Consider the following 22,125-nt stretch of genomic DNA (forward strand, 5'->3'; position numbering starts at 1 on the left):
GTTTTTCCAACTCATAGAGCATACAACTCACATCCATGACTTTCAGTGAAGGCTCAGACTTAACAACTCTGAATGATTTTCTGAGTTGTTCTGTTAAAGGACTCTTTTCCTTGTTGCCCATCATCTTGATGATAGCAAAATAGGCTAGCAGGAGAGACTAGCTCTGATACCACTATAGTGTAGGACCCTTGAATTTTTTTTTTGAAGATGATTGTTAACATATGAATGAATGCACTGACCAGTTATAAGGTTTGCTTGCTATTTAAGAACTAAGTTTTTGAATATTTCATGGTTCATTCCATGCATTGAATTTTGTGGTCTTAAATGTGCCATTTACATCACCATACTTAAATTTGAAAATACAATGAACCAAACAACCATAACATTGAAATCAACTAAAATATGATGAATTTAAGGATTTTTCAAACCCATTTGTGGCAAACTCCATGATAGGACAGTCACTATTAAAGCTGGAAATCAATATCTACAACAAGTATGCTTGCATAATCAGAAATTGCCAATAACAGTGCAGACTTTTTCCAATCATAAAGTATTGATAGTTTCAAAAATGGTGCCCAGATCTTTTATGCATAAACAACCACAAACAGATCAACCAATTGCAAGCATGATTCATTTACCTTCCTACTACTGCAAATATTAAGGCTTGGAACTGGAAATTTAAACAAGATTGTAAGCCTGTTGTTGCTGGTTGCAGGCATAATGATCTATAACAGTCTCCCATTAACTCCAACAAATTGAACCCCTTTCTTGAACAAAAATGCGTAAGGCAACCACCCAACACTCCAACACCAACTCAATTTACAATTACCATCTGCTAAGAGACTAATGAATGCTCAGAAAAAAAATTACCAAATTGCAGTTTTGGAACATCCAGTGACAGGGGCGACTAGCAATGAGCAAAATGTTCACTGTTCAATGTAATCTTCAGCTCATGTCATACGTGAGTACCCACACAGCTAAGAAGACCCACGTGATAGCAGAAATCTCATCACCTTAATTCTAATCTTTATGCACCATACAAGGCACCTATTTAACTCCAAAAAACTTAGTGGCAAGTATTAAAGGCACATCCAGCAACCATATCACCAGCTGTGACTTACTTATTTTTGTTTTTATTCACTTTTGATTCTTCTTTATAAGGTGTGATTCCTTTTTATATGAACTTTTGTCTTCTAACGGTAGCATTACAAGACAATCAGAATTTTTAACTTATTCAACTTTTTAATGGAGAGTCAAACACACAATTCCTACCAAGGTTGCAGCAGGAAGTATCCCTTTTAATTAAAAAAGACTAGCGAAAGAAGAATTCAACTGACATATCACTCCTTATTGCCCACGACTCCCTCAAACAAATCCACGATTTTGAATTTCTCCAATTTAGGGCTCCACTAATTGTAAAATATTGAAGTTTAACACTATCAAAATATGCCACTTGACCACAAGAGCTTATTAAAATCAACGACTCACCTTTGTGTGTGTTACAGCTGAACCAATAAGGACCTTATTGTTGGATTATTGTCATTGATGTCAAAATTATTGAAGATTAAAGCATGCAAAGCGTGTGCAAATTTCATGAGATATACTTGCAAAACCATTCACTTAGTGACCTCATCCAAGGGAATATTTAGATTAAATTAAATAATTTTTTAAGCCCTCCCCAAAAGGAACAACCCCCCTAATAGGACTGCACATATTAAAAGAAGATTAAATTATTTTTTAAGGCATTTTTTAGTGTGTCCAAAGATGGGATGACCTCATGGAGATTAGCGCCCAACTTTGAGCAAGGGTATGGAACCAATAAAAAAATATATCTGCCTTCACCAACCTAAAATAAATATCTATTTGGGCAGACTTAAGTAAGGAGATGCAACCCTTGATTGAAGTGCTGTTTATTTAAGGTGGTATAAATAGAAGATTTTTGAAGATCAATTTAACAATAATTTCACTGAATATCCCTCCATTTTTAAGAGCAGGTCTAGACATATTTGAGAGCACATTTATGAGTAGAAATCAGACATATTCGTTGAAGTTATTAATTCCTCCTTTAGTCACTCGATCCTTCTAGTATAATCAATTTGCTTATATATAAATTGCTGGGTGAAGATGCACAGCAATTGTAATATCCTGACTTCACACATATATTTTCTGCAGACCACAAACAGATACATATGTGTTAGAAGAGAACAGCATAACCCTCTATATCATATACACTAAGTTTACATCAGCCTCTCCTATGATGTATATGTCCGATCAGTATTGGTCTCTCACAACCACACTCCTAGCAATTGCCCCGGATAGAAGATAAATACTCGTTCAATTTTGGTGAGGGGTTGTGACCTCAATCGGGGTGGCATACCAAATGAGGGGGTGCGATGTGTAATCACCGATAGGCAAACAAGACATAATACGTGCTAACTAAACATAAATAATTAATGAAAGCAATGTGCATATTGGTGATTAGAATGATATATATATTATTAAATGTTGAAGGCCTTAAGGCCAATTTAACATTTAATTTTATCCGACTGAAGCTATAAATCATCAACACTCCCTCTTAGCTAGGGAGGATAAAAGATATTGGGAGCAATATTCATAAATCGTATGATGCTTATCTTGGGACCATAGTTTCAAGATGTGAATTGCCTCTGTCGGCGATTCTATTCACAAACTCTTGAGTGGATTGCCTCTGTCGGCGATTCTATCCATAAGCTCTTGTGTGGATTGCCTCTGTTGGCGATTCTATCCACAAGCTCTTGTGTGGATTGCCTCAGTCGGCGATTTTATCCATGAGCTCTCACGTGGATTTCCTCAGTCGGTGATTCTATCCACAAGCTCTTACGTGGATTGCCTCAGTCAGCGATTCTATCCATGAGCTCTTGTGTGGATTGCCTCAATCGGCGATTCTATCCATGAGCTCTCACGTGGATTGCCTCAGTCGGCAATTCTATCCACAAGCTCTTACGTGGATTGCCTCAGTCGGCGATTCTATCCATGCTCTTGTGTGTGGATTGCCTCAGTCGGCGATTCTATCCACAATCTTGAGTTATTGTAAGATCGTCACCTTCCAATAACTTCAAAAAAATACAAGTGGAAATCATTTGGAAGTCGTCACTTCCTTATGATTTACATAGGGCCCATAAAATAATTATTAGTATTAATAATAATAATCAATATTTACAATTTTACCTCAGAAGTGCTCAATCTTTATTAGTAAGCTCCCTCTCAATCTTGAGTTTCTTCTAGAGAACATATTTTTCTGAACATACGTTTGAATTTCTAACTTCAGCAAGGGAAGCTTGTAGTTTAAGTTTGAGAGGACAAGTTCTTGCAATGTGGCCATATTTGTCACATATGAAACATTGTACTTTAGAGAAGTTTCTAGGCTTCTTGAATGATCGATTACCATATGTCTTTTTGTCCTTTTTCCTTTTCAAACTAGAGACTAGAACTTGAACATCTTCATCAACGGGTTTCATGATTCCTCTTGATATTAGGTTACACTCTTCTTGAATGCAGTCAGCTTTTAGTCTATCAAATTTGGGAACTTTGGATCGAGCACTAACTCCTTGTCTAAAGTTTTCCCATGAGAAAGGGAGCCCATTTAGAGTTATCATAGTTAGCTCCTTATTATCATAAATGTGATCAATTGATGAGAGTTGGTTCCTTAATTCTGTTATCGTCATAAAATATGAAGTGATAGTCTCTTCCTTAATCATTTTAATATTAGAAAGTTGATTTTTATATGTGAGGATTCTGCTCGTGTTGTTAATCTCAAACATGTCTTTCAAGGCTTTGAACATGTCATATGCAGAATCTAACCTTGTAATGATAGGTAGTAGATGACTCTTTACTCCATCTACTAAAAACTCCATTGCTTTTATATTGTTCTTTTCCCACTGATTCTGTTCGTCTTTTCCATCAGGTTTAGAAGGATTCTCTATTATTAATTTTAACTCATTCTTCCTTAGTACCAACATCATTCGTAGTTTCCATGAATCATAGTTTGAGGCACCTTCAAGTCTGTCTTCGAATCTGATTCCATTCGTCATTTTAAAATACAAACTTTCAAGAAGATATCAATCTGATCTTAATCGGATCTTCCTTCAAGCGGTTAGGCTTTATAGAAGGAAACCTGACTCTAATACCATGTTGAAGTTATTAATTCCTCCTTTAGTCACTCGATCCTTCTAGTATAATCAATTTGCTTATATATAAATTGCTGGGTGAAGACGCACAGCAAATGATCTTTATAAATTACACAGCAATTGTAATATCCTGACTTCACACGTATATTTTCTGCAGACCACAAACAGAGATATGTGTTAGAAGAGAACAGCATAACCCTCTATATCGTATACACTAAGTTTACATCAGCCTCTCCTATGACGTATATGTCCAATCAGTATTGGTCTCTCACAACCACACTCCTAGCAATTGCCCCCGATAGAAGATAAATACTCGTTCAATTTCGGTGAGGGGTTGTGACCTCAATCGGGGTGGCATACCAAATGAGGGGGTGCGATGTGTAATCACCGATAGGCAAACAAGACATAATACGTGCTAACTAAACATAAATAATTAATGAAAGCAATGTGCATATTGGTAATTAGAATGATATATATATTATTAAATGTTGAAGGCCTTAAGGCCAATTTAACATTTAATTTTATCCGACTGAAGCTATAAATCATCAACAATATTTGAGCGCACATTTATGAGTAGAAATCAGGCATGTTTGAAAGCAGATTTATGAGGAAAATCAGACATACTTGAGATGATATTTCTTAAGTAATAATCAGATATATTTGGAGCAGATATAGTGCAGATCTTTATGAAGATATATTTCAGATTTATAAGCAATCATTGAAGATCATATTGCAGATCTGAGTGCAAAAAAAGTACAGATTTGAGAGAAAAGTTTTAAGGTAGATTTTGGTGGAGTTGTGAGCAGAATATTGAAGGTGATTTAGGGCAGATCCTAGATGAGGTCACAAACAAATTATTATATTGCATTTCAAAGGTCAGTGCCTTCTATTTGAGAGATTGGGAGGTTGGTGCCTCTCATTCAAAGAGATTGGTGTCTTTTGCTGAGTTGGTGCTCAGTGGAGGGTATTGATGTCTCCTGTGGGTTGGTGCCTACAAAATTGTAAGAAGATTCAGATATAGCAATATTTTGCCATGGTTTTCTCCTGCAAGGGTTTCCATGTGAAATTGTGAGTGTATCTTGTGTTCTCTATTGTTAAATCTTACTTTGATTATTGTTATGTGATTGCTAAAATTTTAAAAATTGAAAAGTTCTATCATACTAATTCACCCCCCCTCTCGGTATAAGTATGTGTGTTTCTTCAATAGGTATTAGACCGGGTTCCTTTGAAAAAAGCCTAATTGCTTGAAGGAAAGATCTTAAGAACACACATGGCAAGCCAAGAAGGTTTCTCCTCAAACTGAGCTCCATTGTTCGATGGGAACAACTATGCATTTGGAGTGTAAGGATGTGAACTTATTTGATGGCTCATGGATTTGATATATGGCAATTAGCTATGGACAGCTATGTGACACCATCTACTCCACCAACAGATCAAGCTGGAAAGAGGGCAAGTGAGAACAATGCTAAAGCTATGAATGCAATTTTGAGTGGCCTACCCAAATCAGAATTTGTCAAAGTTATGCGTTGCACATTGGCAAAAGAATTATGGGATAAGGTTCAAAAGACATATGAAGGAGACGACAAAGTGAAAAAGGCAAAGCTCAAAACCCACAAGAAACAATTTGAAAGCTTGAAGATGAAGCATGAAGAGAATGTTGCTACCTATTTTCTCCACATGGATGAAATTGTAAATACTATTTGTGGTCTTGGAGAAAAGATTGAGCATGAAGTTATCGTGCAAAAGGTTTTGAGATCTCTTCCCATGAGATTTGATGCATTGGTTTCCACCATCAAAGAAATCAAGGATTTAGACACTTTAAAGATGGACGAGTTGCATGGCATTCTCACTGTTACGATTGAGAATGGAACAACATGTAAACGAGAAGCCGCCTTCAAAACATCAAGAAGAAAGAAGAACAAAGGACCCATATCAAGTGAAAGTTCAAGTGATGAGGAACAGGCAAACTTTGTAAAGAAATTCAAGAAAGGAAGTTCAAGCACAAAGTCAGTATACTCTTAAATGTTTTAATTATGGTAATATAGGTCATTTTGCTGCCAAATATCCACAGGTTTGAAGTGATAGCAGCGAAGAGGAAGTAGATTACAGCAAGAGAAAAGGAAAGAAGCATCAATATAACAAGAAAATGCACACTCAGGGGAAGCATGAGAAAAAGAGGGAACTCCCAAAGATATAAGAAGAGCCTATATGTTCAAGAAAGCAATAGTTCATCCGAGGAAAGTGACAAAAGTTTCTCCGAAAGTAATAGAGAAGAAGTTATATTTATGGCTGTAGAGACAAAAGAAGATGCACTAGAAGGAAAAGACAAAGAAATGGAAGAAAAGGAGCTCAAAGAAGAGGAGGCAACCATAGCAGACCTTGAGGAAGAGCTTATTGTTGCCATAAATGAAATCAAAAGACTCGAGAAGTGGAATTCACAGCTGAAGACTCAAATTCAAGAAGACAACAAATCGAAGATGAAATTACTTGAGGAATCAAAGAAGATGATTGTGGATCTAAAGACAAAAATTGAGTAGGCTATACCGATCGAAGATGTCTTTAGAGATCAGCTGAAAGTAAGGGAATTGGACTGTGAGAAGTTAAAACTTGAAATCATTTCCTTAAGGAATTGGAGAAGACAAAAGAACAGCTAAATCGAAATATGAAGTTTGATAGAAGAACCGACTTGTTGGATGATCTTATCAATGCACAAAGACCACCATTCATCAAAACTAGTCTTGCATTTAATGAAATCAAAAGAAGACAAAGGATGTTGCAAGTTCTAATGTTGTGGATCTACCTATTGTGACGTATTCACACATCGCCCCATTGCAAATGGGGACCCCCACTTTTTGCTTTCCGGGGTTAGCCCTTTTGGTTTTGTTGTTAGTCGTTTTAGTGTCTTAGCCTTTGCATTGAAGGGATTGAGTCAAGTGGATCTCCTCAAGAGGTCAAGTCAATTGAGTGATTAGGGGTTATTTAGATCATTCCTAGGGTGTTTTTTGTGTACTATCCGGTCGCACTTCAAGTTGCTAAATCAAACCTTGGTTGAATGCATAATGTCTTCCTAGGTCCCATCCCTTACATCAAGGACGGAGCAAATTCGCCTTAAGGAGTCTGGAATGTCATCCTGATCCTCAAATGTCCTGAAATTTGGCTGTTTGGAATGTCAACCTGATCCCGAAATTCGAGTAAGTCTGGAAAATTGAAGAATCCTCCAAAAACTAGATTTTGCATTATAACTCCTGGAGGTCCGAAACCACTCTCAAACAACCTGAAAGTCTTTCTTATACTTAAATGTCATATTCCATATATGAATCCTGGCGGAGAGACTAACATATCGATTTTCGCTCCTGACCCTTCCAAAGGGTCCAGAGCGAAGTTCCTAATATCTCCCTTCCTGGTCTTAATTTGCCTCATAAACCTTGTCCTTATGGCATAGTTGAGAGAGTATTGAGGTGTGAAACAAAGTGAAATGATGAAAAGTAAGGAATTTGAGCATAATTTTAAATTTCGCTCCTGACCCTTCCAAAGGGTCCAAAGCGAAAAATTTTCAAGCTCCTGACCCTTCCAAAGGGTCCAAAGCGAAAAATTTTCAAGCTCTTGACCCTTCCAAAGGGTCCACAGCGAAATTACCCAAAAGAACTATTTCTTCACTAAGGACATCAAACAATGGACATACATGGCAAAGAAAGGATTCAAAAGACAAGTCTAAAGCAAAGATGAGTGAAAAAGGATGAGAATTGAGTCTAATTGAGCAAATTTCGCTCCTGACCCTTCCAAAGGGTCTAAAGTGAATTTCTTCATAAAACATTATATCTTGCTCAAAACTACGAACGAACTCATTCCCAAGCAATTTTGAAGGCAAAAGACTTGTTTCTAATGATTAAAGGATGAGAAATGGAGTTTTGTGAAGGAAAATCAAGCAAAATGTAAATTTCACTCCTGACCCTTCCAAAGGGTCCAGAGCGAAATTCCTAGCAAGACTCTATATTTTGCCTAATGCATTAGAAGGACCTTGTTTTAAGCTAAGTAGATGGCGAATCGACTTGATTATGGTAAGAGGAGATTTGATAAGTCAAGTTTGAGGTGAGTTGAGAGGAAAAGAAGTGTGAATTGAGCCTAAAGACAAATTTCAATCCTGACCCTTCCAAAGGGTCCAGAGCGAAATTTCTTAAACACCTATTTTCTCCTTGTTTGAGGTCAAAATCTTAGTTCCTAAGGCATGGTTGAGAGAAGATGGATATATACTTGCCCAAAGAAGTGAATGGAAGTAAAGGCAATGATGGATTTGAGGTCAAAAGACAAAATTCGCTCCGGACCCTTCCAAAGGATCCAAAGCGAAATCCTTAGGAGGACTCCTTATTTCATCTAATGCACCCAAAAAGATCTTGTTTTAGGCTAGATTGAGGGCGAATTCCCTTAATGATGATAGAGGAAGATTTGAAAAGAAGAAGAATGGTGTCAAAATGCAAATTTCGCTCCTGACCCTTCCAAAGGGTCCAGAGCGAAATTTCCTAAAAACTATATTTTGCTCCTAGTTGAGATCAAGATCTTGATTCCTAAGGCATTGTTGGGAGAGAATTGTTAAGTCTTGCCTTGAGAAGTGATTTGGAGCAAAGGAAATGATAGAATTGAGGCTAAATCACAAATTTCGCTCCTGACCCTTCCAAAGGGTCCAGAGCGAATTTTCTTGAAACCTCTTTTGGCTCCCAATTTTGTGTCAAGCCTAGTGTTGATTGAGGTGGATTGAACTTAGAAGCATCCTTAGGCATGCATTTGAGTGAGTTGTGGTCACAAAATGTGAAGAATTTATCCAAAAATGCCAATTTCGCTCCTGACCCTTCCAAAGGGTCCAGAGCGAAATTCCTTATAGGTCTTGTCCTTGGCCAAGGTCCAAAGCGAAATCCTTCTTTTAGGCCTTTTTGGGGGTCGAATCAATGATGTCTTCAGGAGAGAGGGATTGAAAGGTCAAGTCTAAGACAAGACTAAGTGGAAAGGAGTATGAATTGAGCCTAGAGGATCAAATTCGCTCCTGACCCTTCCAAAGGTACAGGAGCGAATTCTTTCAAAATCTACATTTCACCTCCAGTTTGGGTAGAATCCTTGGTTGAAGAACTTTGCATAAGGAAGAATGACGTCATCCAAGCCTTAAGGACCTATAATCATGGTTTGAGCTAGTAGAAATGAGTAAACTTGATGAAGTTGAACACAAATGTCAAATTCGCTCCTGACCCTCTCTAAGGTACAAAAGCGAATTTCTTCTAAGAGTGTGTCTTTTCCTCCTAGCTTCAAGGGAAATTGATTCAAATATCTTCTTATCGATGATTTAAGGTAAGAAATGCCATGTTAGAATGTATATATATATCATGTATTCTTAATCATCTTTTGTTTTCTTTGTAGATCAAGAAGACCGAGCTAGAAGGAAGATCAGGCCAGGACAAGGGCGACCTCATTGAGTTTCATCATCATTAAGGACACTTCAAATGCATGGAGGAGGACTCAAGGTGCTTCTAAAGTGTTGGAAGACTTCAAGTGTTCAAGGAGTTGCAAGCTATCCTCAAGATCTTCATTTTACCACATAGAAAAATCACAAGATGACTAAGAAGAAGGATCTTACAAGCACTTCAAGGCGAAGTATGCTACCAGAGAAGAAGGAGTGACTTGACCGTGAGGAGGCCTCATCAAACACATGGGAGTCAAGGAGGTACCCTATTCATCAGGTACATCAAGGATGAAGTAGCATCAACCAAAATCAGCGCAAAGGTACATTGAAGAAGCAGATAGTTTCAGAAGAGTTAATCAAAGTTAGCTTCTCATCATCATCACATTGAATATTAAAAAAAATACAAAGTTCCTTGACCAAGCACAAACGCAAGACAAGGTGGCATCCCAGTCACTGTTCCTCCAGTGAGATAGCTCCACCTCAGCATGTCCAGATTCAATGTACCTGACTCACCAGTGATAACACAAACTTCGAGGCACCTACCCCTGACATCTATTGGTCCATTCTCATGAAATGTAATTTTATCATTGGCCAAAGGAGTTTGTTATAACAAACCCTAATTAGGGTTTCTATCTTGTAATCCTAGCCATTGATTGTAAATCAATCAACGCCATTGAAATGTAAGGAGCTCTCTATATAAAGCTCCGGCTCTTCATTTGTAAAGGTTAATAGTTAGTTCATAGAGGTTAGAATAGCTAATGATTAATAGCAAATAGAATAGCAATTAGAGTAGATTAGGAGGAGAAGGCAAGAAATTGTTGCCTAAATTGTAAATGAACTTCATTTTCATTGAAGTTAAGGAAGTTAAGGTAAAATGTGTTCTTTCATGCAATATGCATGGCTTCTTGTTGAATCTTCATTTTAGATGGTAAATAATTACATTGAATGAAGGAAGTTACTGAATGCACTCGCGTGGAATCCGCCTAGTCCAAACCACTAGCCTCTTGTTGATTGTAAGTGCACCCTGCGTGGTCAACTGGCATAGAATGAGCTTCATCTCAAGTTATTACACGTCTATTGTGCATGCATTATCTTGAATGGTGATCAGTGTCTGATGGTGTACGATTTGAACATATTCGAAGCATCCCTTAGAAGATCGCACTGAGTTGGTGTTGAATTGTTCAGCCTAATGGTGAGACCCAGCCCAGTGGGACTCCACCTAGTCATTCATCCATCTTCTTGCATTCTAGGTCTTAGATTAGATTCTCCAAACCTTGTATCTTTTGATAATTCTTTATCTTCCAGCCAATAGATAAGATTCAAGTTCCAGCAGATTAAACGCTCAGGCAGTCGAATGTAAGTCCCCTTGTTAATCTAGCATAATCACATCACACCAAATTGAGCTTATCCACACGTAAAGACCCTACATATAAGAACCTTGGAGTTTTCTCGAATGATCCTTAGGCGAAATCTTCAGCATTCGAGGAAATTTTGTTCAAGAGAGGATAAGATAGTTATGGTATTTAATTTTGTGTTCGCATGTGCATAATAAACACATCAACACTACCAAAGAAGATGGATGAAGCAAAGCCAAAAAGCTATGTTGAGACTCTCAAAAAGGAAGAGAACACGAAAGAGGAGTACAGAGACCCACGGAAAAATAAACAAGGACAAATACAAATGGTCATTCTCTCAAAGACAGAAGCCACGCACAACCAGGTTTCAATATTCTTTCCATTGTTATTACTTTTCATGTGATCAATTTGTGCATAAAGCAGTAAATTGTAGAGTTCATACAAGGAAAGATTTTGAATTCACAAAGAGGAACTATGATTCATTCGCCCCTCTTATGGATTATAGCATCATATGCTATAAGTGTAACAATTTTGCATGTAGCAAAATTTTGCAGATGTACTTTTGTTGAGCCTCTGAGACAGAATAAGGAGGATGTTCATGACAAGAAAAAGGATGAATGAAACAAAGTTTGGAAAAAGGAACAAGAAATAAAGGAAAGATCCATGCTTGTACAAGTTGCACTACATGCTCAAGATGATAAAGACCAATGGTATGTTTACAGTAGTTGCTCAACCCACATGACTAGTGACAAAAGTAAATTTCCCTCTCTAAAGAAAGTGAATGAAAGAATGGCGATATTTGGGGACAATGCTACAATAAGCATAAAACGCAAAGGAACACTAAGTCAGGATAATGGAAGAACTAAAACTAAGAATTCTTATATGTTGAAGGGTTGAAGCTTAATCTCCTAAGTGTGAGTCAGATGTGAGACCAAGGGTACATTTTCACGTTTCGTTCTAAAGGATGTAAAATCATAAAAAAATGGAAAATTGATAGCCAATGCTTATAAAACGGATGGAAATCTCGACATTCTTAATGAAGTCAAAAGTGAAAAAGGTTTTGTGGGACAAGAAGATGAGAGTTGATTGTGGCACAGAAGGATGGGACACCTGAACTTTGATAACATTGAAAAGATCGACAAAAAGCAAGCTATAAGGGACATGCCAAAGATAGCAAAGCCTTTGAATATAGTTTGCAAACAGTGTCAATACGGCAAACAAACAAGGACGAGCTTCAAATCTAAGGAATACTCTACATCAAAGCCTTTAAAACTTGTTCACGCTAATTTGTGTGGACCAACTAGAATGAAAAGCTTGCAAGGTGAGAGTTATTTTATGTCAATGATTGATGATTATTGAATTAAGTAGCTTTTCTTAAAGAAAATCTGAAGCAATTGAAAAGTTTAAGGCATTCAAAGCCTTCGTAGAGAATGAAATAGGGTCTAAGATCAAATGCCTTAGATCTGACAAAGGATGAGAATTTACCTCAAATGAATTTGAAGAATACTATGAACATCATGGGATAAAGAGACAATATTTAGCTGCAAGAACTCCTTAGCAAAATAGAAGTAGTTGAGAGGAAGAATAGAACCACTCAAGGATTGGAAAGAGCCATGCTAAATGGATCCAAGATATCTGATACTTTTTGTAGAGAAGCGATTCGTACAGTTGTCTATGTTTCAAACCAAACACAAATCAGGGTGAATAACAACAAAACTCCATATGAACTTGTAATGTCCCCTTCTTTGATCACCTTGTATTTTGCCCTAAATTCACAAATCCAAATGAAACAAAGAATATAATATGGTTAGAGATGTAGAATATAATATGGTTAGAGATGTGATTCCCACCCAAGGAGAAGATAAGTGCTTTTTGGAAACCTACAATCAAGTTTGATAAATTCAAGATATAATTCATGAGATAATTCCAATATTAGGGTTTGTTTTTTTCCTCTCTTTTGGAGAAAGGTTTTTCCTATGGGATTTTTCTTTTACTTTGTTCTTTAATTTGTTCCTCCTTAAGTTGCACTTAAGAAGGGGTGTTGACGTGAATGAGGTATATTACTTAACTAGTTCCCATCTAGATCATATTCACACCTAGTTAAGTTTACTTCGAGTACATTTAGGTCATTTACTTTTTGTCTCATGTTATATGATTATGAAACTCATCATAATCCTATGATGTCCTAGCTTGCACCTTGCCTACATAAGCAAGCTTTTGTATTGTAGACCATTGTAAGCTATTGAATGCCTTTGTATCTTGTATGCATTGTACAATCTAGCATTCATTTATTGCTAATCTTTTGTGGAAGGTTGTTTTCTGGTTTTGCAAGTGTCACTAGTTGTTTGAGTCTATTGTATGACTTGTATAATGAGGTTAAACATTTAAAAAAACTTAAACTGAAATATTTTATTGAGTTTCAATCTGTTGGTGTAAATAATTATTCATCATGGATATTATTACACTTTACTTAAGTTTACTTAGGAAATGCATTTCATAGTAGTTTGGGTATGAGACACTTGGGTGTTTGTGCCACATTGGGATAGTGTGTGTAGGAGAATTTCCATCTTTTGTGGACTTATTTTGTTGTTACATTCCACATTCAGTGGGTGATCCACCTCATGTGGAATATTATATTGTTTCTCCTACCTACCCACACCTATTTCCTACCTACCCTTGTTTCTTATTGAGCCACATGTCATGTTTGTGTGCTCACATATCCATAAGCCTTGCCTATATAAGCAGGCTCATCTACATTGTTTGTACGAGCAATCAATCTATATCTTGTAATGATCCAGTTAATCATATTTTGCATCTTGATAGAATACAGTTTGTTCCTATCATCTATTTTGTCTCTCTTATTTGTGCTTTCCATTGCCTCTTGATCTTGGCAAAATCTCAAATGGTATCAGAGCTGGTCCATGTCTCACATGGTATCAGAGCCATTAGAGTGTCATTGGTTTGCCAATTGAGAGAAATTTGATGCTATTTGGGGTTTGCATTTTGGAGCTTTCTATTGCAGGTTATTATTGAAGCTTGATGGGTCAAATCTGAGGTCACCATTGGATTGAGGAGGTCCAAGAAAGTCATGTTTGCCTTTTGTTTCATCCAAATCGGACTTCGGAGGCCAAATCTAGAAGCATTTGAAGTTCGAAGCCGCGGCGGAAATTTTCCAAAAATTATAATTTTGCAAGCAATTTTCAAATAGCGATATCTCACTCATCCGGACTCCTTTTTTCGAGCAATTTTTTTTGTTTTGGGGTAGAATTTCGTGATCTGTACAGTGGTGCAAGAGTTTTCTGATTTTCGGATACAGGTTTTTTTGGAAATCATGAAATCCCGATTTTTACAACTTTGGAGGCTTCATTTGGGCTCATATGGACTCCTTTTCAGGTGCCGTTTTTTTTTAAAGTGCATATTTTTTCATCTACTTTCATAATCTGCCATTTGTTTGCAGTGATTCTGAGTAGAAATTGTATTTTCAGTATTTAGCCATTTTTGGCATATTTGGTACTTGCATTTTGCTTGGATCTCAGTTTCGATCACTAGCAGTATCTGTTGAAGTCTCTTATATCTCATTTTGAGAAGGTGTAATCATTGAAATTAGAAGTCCACTTTTCCATTATTTGCAAGTGCCAACATGATCTTTCTATGGGGAGTCAGTTGTTCATTTATATCTCTTGGTGAAATTCCATTCGGAGGCATCTTCTTCTGCAGTATTCTACAGGGCTTCTTTGTTGGTGGCATCATTTTCATGTTTCCACATTTGAATATTTTATCATGATGTATGCTCTTGCTTGAGCAATGTTGTACTCGCACTATCATAAAGTGCCACACCTCTTTGTATCTTGCCATTGTTGACTATTTGATGTAATCCTCTTGTACACGTAGATTAGGAATATCTTGTGAGACTTAGTGCATGGCTCCAATTGAGACTTAGATTGTACACATTTGTGCATGGCTCCCGTGAGACTTCGATTGTACCAGTATTTCTGCCATTTACGAGTATCCAAATGATGCTCAAAGTAGGTTGTCTCTATGCCTGATCTTCATTTTGTTGCAGCAAGTGATTCGTCGCCATCGACATGGTACCTGGTTTTGTCACACTTTGACAATTTTGGTCCAGCATTGGCTCTCTTTCTTCCTTATGGGGAGGTCTTTTGGTCATCATCATTGGACCATCCTTGCAAGAGATTCAACATTGAGGGGGGCTTCATGGTCTCTTCTTTTCATCATTGAGAGCATTGTGTGCTTTCTTCATCTCTCTTTTGGGGGAGGGTTTTTTCCCATTGGGTTTTTCTCTCTTTCCCCGCTTTATGAGAGATTGCATTTGCATTTGTACATGGGTACCTAACATGGCCTAGTAGCCGGGACCCATCTTGCATTGCTTAGTTGCATTGTAGACTTAATGCATTCCCCTAAGTTGCACTTAAGGGGGGGTGTTGGTGTAAATAATTATTCATCATGGATATTATTACACTTTACTTAAGTTTACTTAGGAAATGCATTTCATAGTAGTTTGGGTATGAGACACTTGGGTGTTTGTGCCACATTGGGATAGTGTGTGTAGGAGAATTTCCACCTTTTGTGGACTTATCTTGTTGTGACATTCCACATTCAGTGGGTGATCCACCTCATGTGGAATATTATATTGTTTCTCCTACCTACCCACACCTATTTCCTACCTACCCTTGTTTCTTATTGAGCCACATGTCATGTTTGTGTGCTCACATATCCATAAGCCTTGCCTATATAAGCAGGCTCATCTACATTGTATGGGCAATCAATCTATATCTTGTAATGATCCAGTTGATCATATTTTGCATCTTGATAGAATACAGTTTATTCCTATCATCTATTTTGTCTCTCTTATTTGTGCTTTCCATTGCCTCTTGATCTTGGCAAAATCTCACATGGTATCAAAGCTGGTCCATGTCTCACAAAAATGATAAATATAAAAGATCCACACTACAAATTCATATAGATTTACTTGTATAAACTAGCTCAAACAAAGCATTTCATTCAATGGTTACAAAGATTTACTTACTTCAATTGTTTGTTGATAATAAATATTACAATGATCACCAATATATTCAAAACAATATTTAGAAAGTGAAAATGCCCCAACACTAAAATCCACTAAGCTTGAAGTGCAGATGCAATCTCTAAGTGAAGTTGCCCTCAGGAATCCAATAGGGTTTCATCCTTTAAACTCCAAAGCACCAATGAGGTTTTGTCCATAAATCTCTAGAACCTAATATAGATGGTTGACCTTCTCTTAATATTGAGTGGACAAAGCTCAATTTTCATACGATCTCCCATGGAAACCTTGGTTTAGCTAGTAGGCACTCCCTTATTCGATCTCATGGTGAGGTTTTTATGACAAACTCCACCACCTTTCTTCATTAGGGAGCCAAAAATGAGGCAAAAGCTTGAAAAAAGGTGGACAAGCTCCAATTCCCCCTTATCCCAAGGGGTGTATGAGTTAGTCATAGAAAGCGATTCCCATATTACCATCAATCCAATGATCAAAAGAAGCATTCTAACTAAAAATTGAGCAATATTCTTCATAGAGCATTGGAGTTACACGAAAACTTTCAACATTTCTCCTTCACCCAATGCTCCAAGGAGACCAATAGATGAACTTAAGGGAGTTTTTGTTGGCAGATATTATAGAAGTGAATGATTCTTAATACAAGAATCTATGGGCACCTTAAAATTGGCAAGTGACTTGCAATGCATATATATGTGTGATTTATTGGGTAGATTTTATTAAGGGATGTCTCTTCACTCCTTTTGGCATTCTCTTTGCATTATTCACATCCTCCCCTTTTTCTCTTCCAAAGTTGAAATTGTAGGTACTTAATGACATACTCCTATAGGATGTCCCACTTAATTTGGAAGAGAAAGTAAATCTAGGAGATTGTCACATTGTTTCACAATAGCAAAGGTAATAGGGAAGATTTTGTGTGGCAAGTGTTGTGTGAATGCAGATGTAGGGATATTGCAAGTATTATAAAAGCTTCTTGTTCCCTAAGGGAATATTTTCTCATAAAACTAGCCAAATTCACGCCTACATTTTATAACATCCAATTCCTCACCAAGACCCTTATTCCACTTGAGTATCATTCATCCTACTATTGACCTTTCAGTGGTGGCTAGAGATGACAAAATTCTATCTTAGCATGCTCTTATTCCATACTAACACCCAATTCTGCTCTTGCAGCACTAAAAGAGGGATATTTCTAGTGGGGATGAAGCAATAGAAGCTAGACCACAGGTAGCAAAGAGCAATGTGGATGCTTATGTTAACTAACAAAACTACAATAAAAAATAACAAATTTAAGTACAAGATATGAATAATAATTCAGATTAAGAATGATTGCACAAGAATATAACTACCAATGCTTTATTCCAGAGGTACTGTTTACAATGCAAGCACTACAAGGAGGACCTTTCATAAATCAGTTCCCTTCTTTGATTGTGGAGGTACTATTTGAAGGACCAATGATTGAGTCAACCATTCACAACCATCTGATAACTTACACTACATTAGCCAACAATTAAAATAACAAAACTAAGTCAGCATAACAACATGTATTAATATACCATCTCAAACTTGCATATCCAATGGGACTTTGTTTCCTCTCTAACAATTGTGGAGAAAGAAAGCTCTATTTGTTTGGTTAGCACTGTGGCAACATCTAGACAAGCCCAATTTCCTCATTGTCTCCTTCTAGGTGAAGAAGGAGATCTATCTTAGAAAGTCGAGAGGAGGAAATGCGAACTCTGGCCAGTGGGTAACCTCTTGGCTACAAAGTGGATCAACTTCCCATGAAGATGGAGCAACTTATGCAAATGGTCATGAGCGCCATGATGGCCTGTTTAGTGAGCTTTGTGTTAGTAGATAAAGACAATGTCCCTGACTTCCTTTAGAGGCAAACAAATTTCTTAAACCCTGAGGTATTGCTTTCAGCAAATTCATACCCTATCATTGAGTCACAGAAGGGGTGATGATGGTGGTAGGAACCAAGGTCGCCACACGCTTGGTTATTGTGAGAAAGGGGAAGCTAGAGGGTCTAGATTGGTAGGTTTGTTTTGGTGAGGTGGTTTTGGACCAAAGTGAAGAAAATGTCATTTTTATGAGTTGTTGGTGGAAGCATCTAGGTGTTGTCAAGGTGGTTGTTGGAGATGTTGGTGGTGGGATGATATAGTGTCGCAGTGACAATAGTAGGTGGTGGCAGCTTGCTAGTGGATTTTGGCACAATGCAACACCTCTTCGGCTCACAAGTGGTAATTGCAGCTGAACGTGCTTCCTCCACCTTGTTTTAGGAACTCTAGGATGGACGCCTTTTAGTTCATCATCATTGACTCCAAGGTAAATTCGTTGAAATATTATGTAATATTAGTCCTCTTTTGCATTCTCAATTTTCTATTTCCTCTAGAACAGGTGATGGCCCCAATAGAATCCCTTGTTTTATAAATTAATAAAATATAAATTCTTAAACATTAAATACACCCTGAACTTTAAAAATCTAGAACTTTTCCATCAGTTCTAAGCATATTTCTACTCGTCTAGACAATCAAATCATTAAAATAAATTGTTTTTGGCAATTCAATAGAAGCTAATTTGAAAGAATTTTGCCGAACATACCTAGAGTTTGTAGAAATTAACAAATTTTGCACTATATGTATTCTCAAAATGTCGGCTCTACCTGAACCATAACTTGCATATTCATTTTGAAAGAGTCTATTGCCCTTGCAGCTCAAGAAGACCTCACGTAGTGCACTCTGCAGTGGTTCCAGAGGCGGCGGTCTCGCCTCAAATGTCTTTAGCAGCCTCCTCACCTTGAGATTGAGTGCAGCATAATGACAGCGATCCCCATCAAAGGTGTTCTCTGAGCATATCGCTCCACTCTCCAGCAGCATTCTAGCAGCATCCAGGTGACCTGCCAGTAGGGGTGCTTGCATAAATTGAATATTTTTATCAAAACATTCCCAATTAATTTTACCTCTACGGAAAAGATGCTTTTTATGTTAAAGATTTTAACCTTCTGCAGTCCATGTTTGTTTAAAATAAAAGTTCGTTTACCATTAAAATTGCACTAAAACCCTCTAATTGTAAAGCATGGGATTTTAGATCCACCTTCATGATCGATCTATCATCAAAAATAATACATAAAATTAAAAATTTAACTCAATTTTATAAAAACATGTATGATCTCCAAAAGTTTATCAGAACAGAGTTTCAAATTAGAAAAATTCAAAATGATTTTATTGCAAATGCAATTAATCGAAAATTCAACATAATTTTACACAATTTACGTATAATCTTTACAAAAGGTACCAAAACATTCAACACAAAATAATTTTACAGAAAATACATCTAACAGAAAATTCAACACAAAAATTTATACCAATTCCATATAATCATTACAAAAGACACCAACACATTTGTACATTGGAAGAAGAAAGATTCTACCTGCGAGGCAAGCGTAGTAGAGCGCGACGGAGTCCCAGGCGTCTCTGGCATTGACATTGACGCCCGCGGCGAGCAAATACTTGAGGCGCTCCACATCACCCGCCCGTGAGGCCTCGTACACGTTCCCTGTGGGCACCTTCTTCAATGGCAATGGCGCCTCTTCTTCCTCCTCTGCCCCGTAATACAAGCTATTTAAATCCTCGTCAATTATTACAGGGCTCGGCCCTTCCGCAACCATTTTTCAGCTTCCGAACGTTGTGATAGATAAGCTGCGTATCGCAACAATTTTGTACTCTGAACCCCGCCGTCCGGGAGTCAAGGGAAGCAGGCGCTTGGCGGTTCCTGTTAGCCTCTTCCAAATAATCATTTAATAATAATAGTAAGTACAGTCAATTCCACTTTACTCTGGCCTCGTTTAAATTTGAGAATAGAATAGAAGATCTTGACCAGTATTTTTTTTGTTTGTCTGTTTTTGAAGTGGATTTTGATAAGGATTCAAAGAGAAAAATTTCATGAGGTTAGTTAGTCTTGTCATCTTCAAATTTCACGATTTTGATAAGGATTCAAAGAGAAAAATTTCATGAGGTTAGTTAGTCTTGTTATCTTCAAATTTCACAGTTCAGTTTTTTTAATATAAGATACTGATGAGTTCTTGCATTTTTTCAAAAGCCTTTTCATTGAAAAGAAAAGGTTATAGGAAGAATCAATTTTCAAAATATTAACAAATTTATTTATGATTTTCTTATAGACATCATATTCTAAATGAAGTGTTCTTGAGATTTAATTATCTTAAAAGTGCAAAAAATACACTTCCTTTCTTCCCAAGTTTCTTTCCATCTTTTCCACCACCCTATTTCACATTAGAGTTGATGAGAGTTTGTTCTTAATTGAACAATAAGAATTTTGCCTCTCCACAAAATACTAGCCTTTATATACGCTTTTTGATAAAGATCACGTGGGATTCAACTCTTCAATATAATTGAAGATCTTGACCAGTATTTTTGTTTGTTTGTTTGTTTTTTAAGTGGATTTTGATAGGGAGGAAAGAGAAAAATTTCATGAAGTTAAACATTAATAATTTATGGGACAATTAGTCTTGTTATTTTCAACTTTCACAATTCAGTTTTTTTCTATATAAGATGATGATGAGCTCTTGCAACTTCTCAAAAGCCGCCCCCTCATTGAAAAGGTTGTACCAAGAATCAATTGTCGAGATATTAACAAATTTGTTTATGATGTCTCTATAGGCATCACATACCATATTGTTCTAAAAGTGAAAAAAAATCCACATCCTTTCTTCCCAAGCTTCTTTCAGCCTTTTCCACCACCCTATTTTCACATTAGAGTTGATGAGAGTTAGTTCTTAATTGAACACTAAGAATTTTGGCTCTCCACAAAATACTAGCCTTTATATGCGCTTTTTGATAAAGATCATGTGGGATTCAACTCTTCACTATAAAATAATTTCTCCCTAGCACTTTACTCCAAGTATGCTTACTAAATTTATCCATAACAAAAGCCTTTATCTCTTGTTGTTTATGGGACAAGCATTCAAGTAGATATTCTATTTACTCATTTGTTTAATGTTTTGTCTCATCCAAGTCTTCTTTCTTTTGCTTAAGTTATTGAAAACAACCTTAAGTCATCTACCTATTTCATTTGTTTAATTCTTTTTAAATATCTTATGAGATGTATCATAGCAATTGCTTCAATGAAAATTGTCCCTGCTTCACTCAACATAATATCATAAGTAACCAAACTTTTAATTTTGTGCTTTCTTATGATTAAGAGCTTTTGTATTTTCTTAATTTAATTCCACTTTGATTTAGAAGTGTTGCTAGATCATAATTCACACCCATATAGCACAATTGGGAGCACTGGAAGTCCAAAAAGAACTTGGGTAGTTTTCCAATCCTTCAAGAGTATTACCTTCAAAGTGGAACTCATGTTGGCTTTGCTTTCTTTTGTTCAAAAAATATGACTTTAGTCTTGTTGATATTAACTTGCATCCCCACTACAATGCAAAAATATTTGAGGGCATATAAGTGCTATTGCAACCCCTAAGCTAAATTTGCAATCAAACTAAGGTCATCAACATAAAGAAGAAGCTTTTTCACAAACTCCCTTGAACGAACCCCATCTCCACCTTGTGAATTTAACCATTCCTCAAGCTTGTTAATATATAGACCAAAAAGAGTAGGGGATAAGGGACACCCTTGCTTGGCCCCGATGTCACTCCTAAATTCTTCTTGAAATGCTTGTCTAAAATTCTAATTTTGGCTCTAACCTCTTCATAGAGTCTATGGATAATCACTCTAAGATGCAAAGGAATCCTAAGTTCCTCCATTCTATGTCATAGTTTACCCATAGGGACCATGTTGAAATTCATTTTGAAGTCAACAAAACAACAAAAGGCTTCTTCTCATTTCCCCCAAACTTTTTCAATTAAGTACCTCAAAGTGATGTCACGTGATCAATTGTAGAGTGTTTATGCTTGAAACCTGCTTGCCCTTTTGCACACTTATCTTTACGTTTTTCCTATGTGTTGATTCTATGTTCTATCATACTACTAAATAACTTAGTAAACAATGGGTTTATCATTATGGTTCTATAGTTGGAAGAATTATTGATGTCGTCTCTCTTAAAAAGAGGTATTGTTAAACTAGTTATCCACTC

At 36.8% G+C, this 22,125-nt stretch overlaps 1 protein-coding gene across 1 annotated transcript in view; it reads right to left on the reverse strand.

The window, feature by feature from the left end:
* The window catches only part of LOC131055067 (BTB/POZ domain-containing protein At2g04740), a 52,271-nt gene extending 32,186 nt beyond the window's left edge, over nucleotides 1–20,085 (reverse strand). Inside the window, exons 1-2 of the mRNA XM_057989700.2 lie at nucleotides 19,450–20,085; nucleotides 18,683–18,916 (exon numbers count right to left, since the gene is read on the reverse strand). Coding sequence (XP_057845683.2) covers nucleotides 18,683–18,916; nucleotides 19,450–19,687 — 472 coding nt within the window. The 5' untranslated portion in view covers nucleotides 19,688–20,085. The remainder of the gene's footprint in view (nucleotides 1–18,682; nucleotides 18,917–19,449) is intronic.
* Nucleotides 20,086–22,125: the final 2,040 nt, after the last annotated feature.

This window comes from Cryptomeria japonica, chromosome 5, assembly GCF_030272615.1.
Source record: "Cryptomeria japonica chromosome 5, Sugi_1.0, whole genome shotgun sequence".
NCBI classification, from domain to species: domain Eukaryota; kingdom Viridiplantae; phylum Streptophyta; class Pinopsida; order Cupressales; family Cupressaceae; genus Cryptomeria; species Cryptomeria japonica.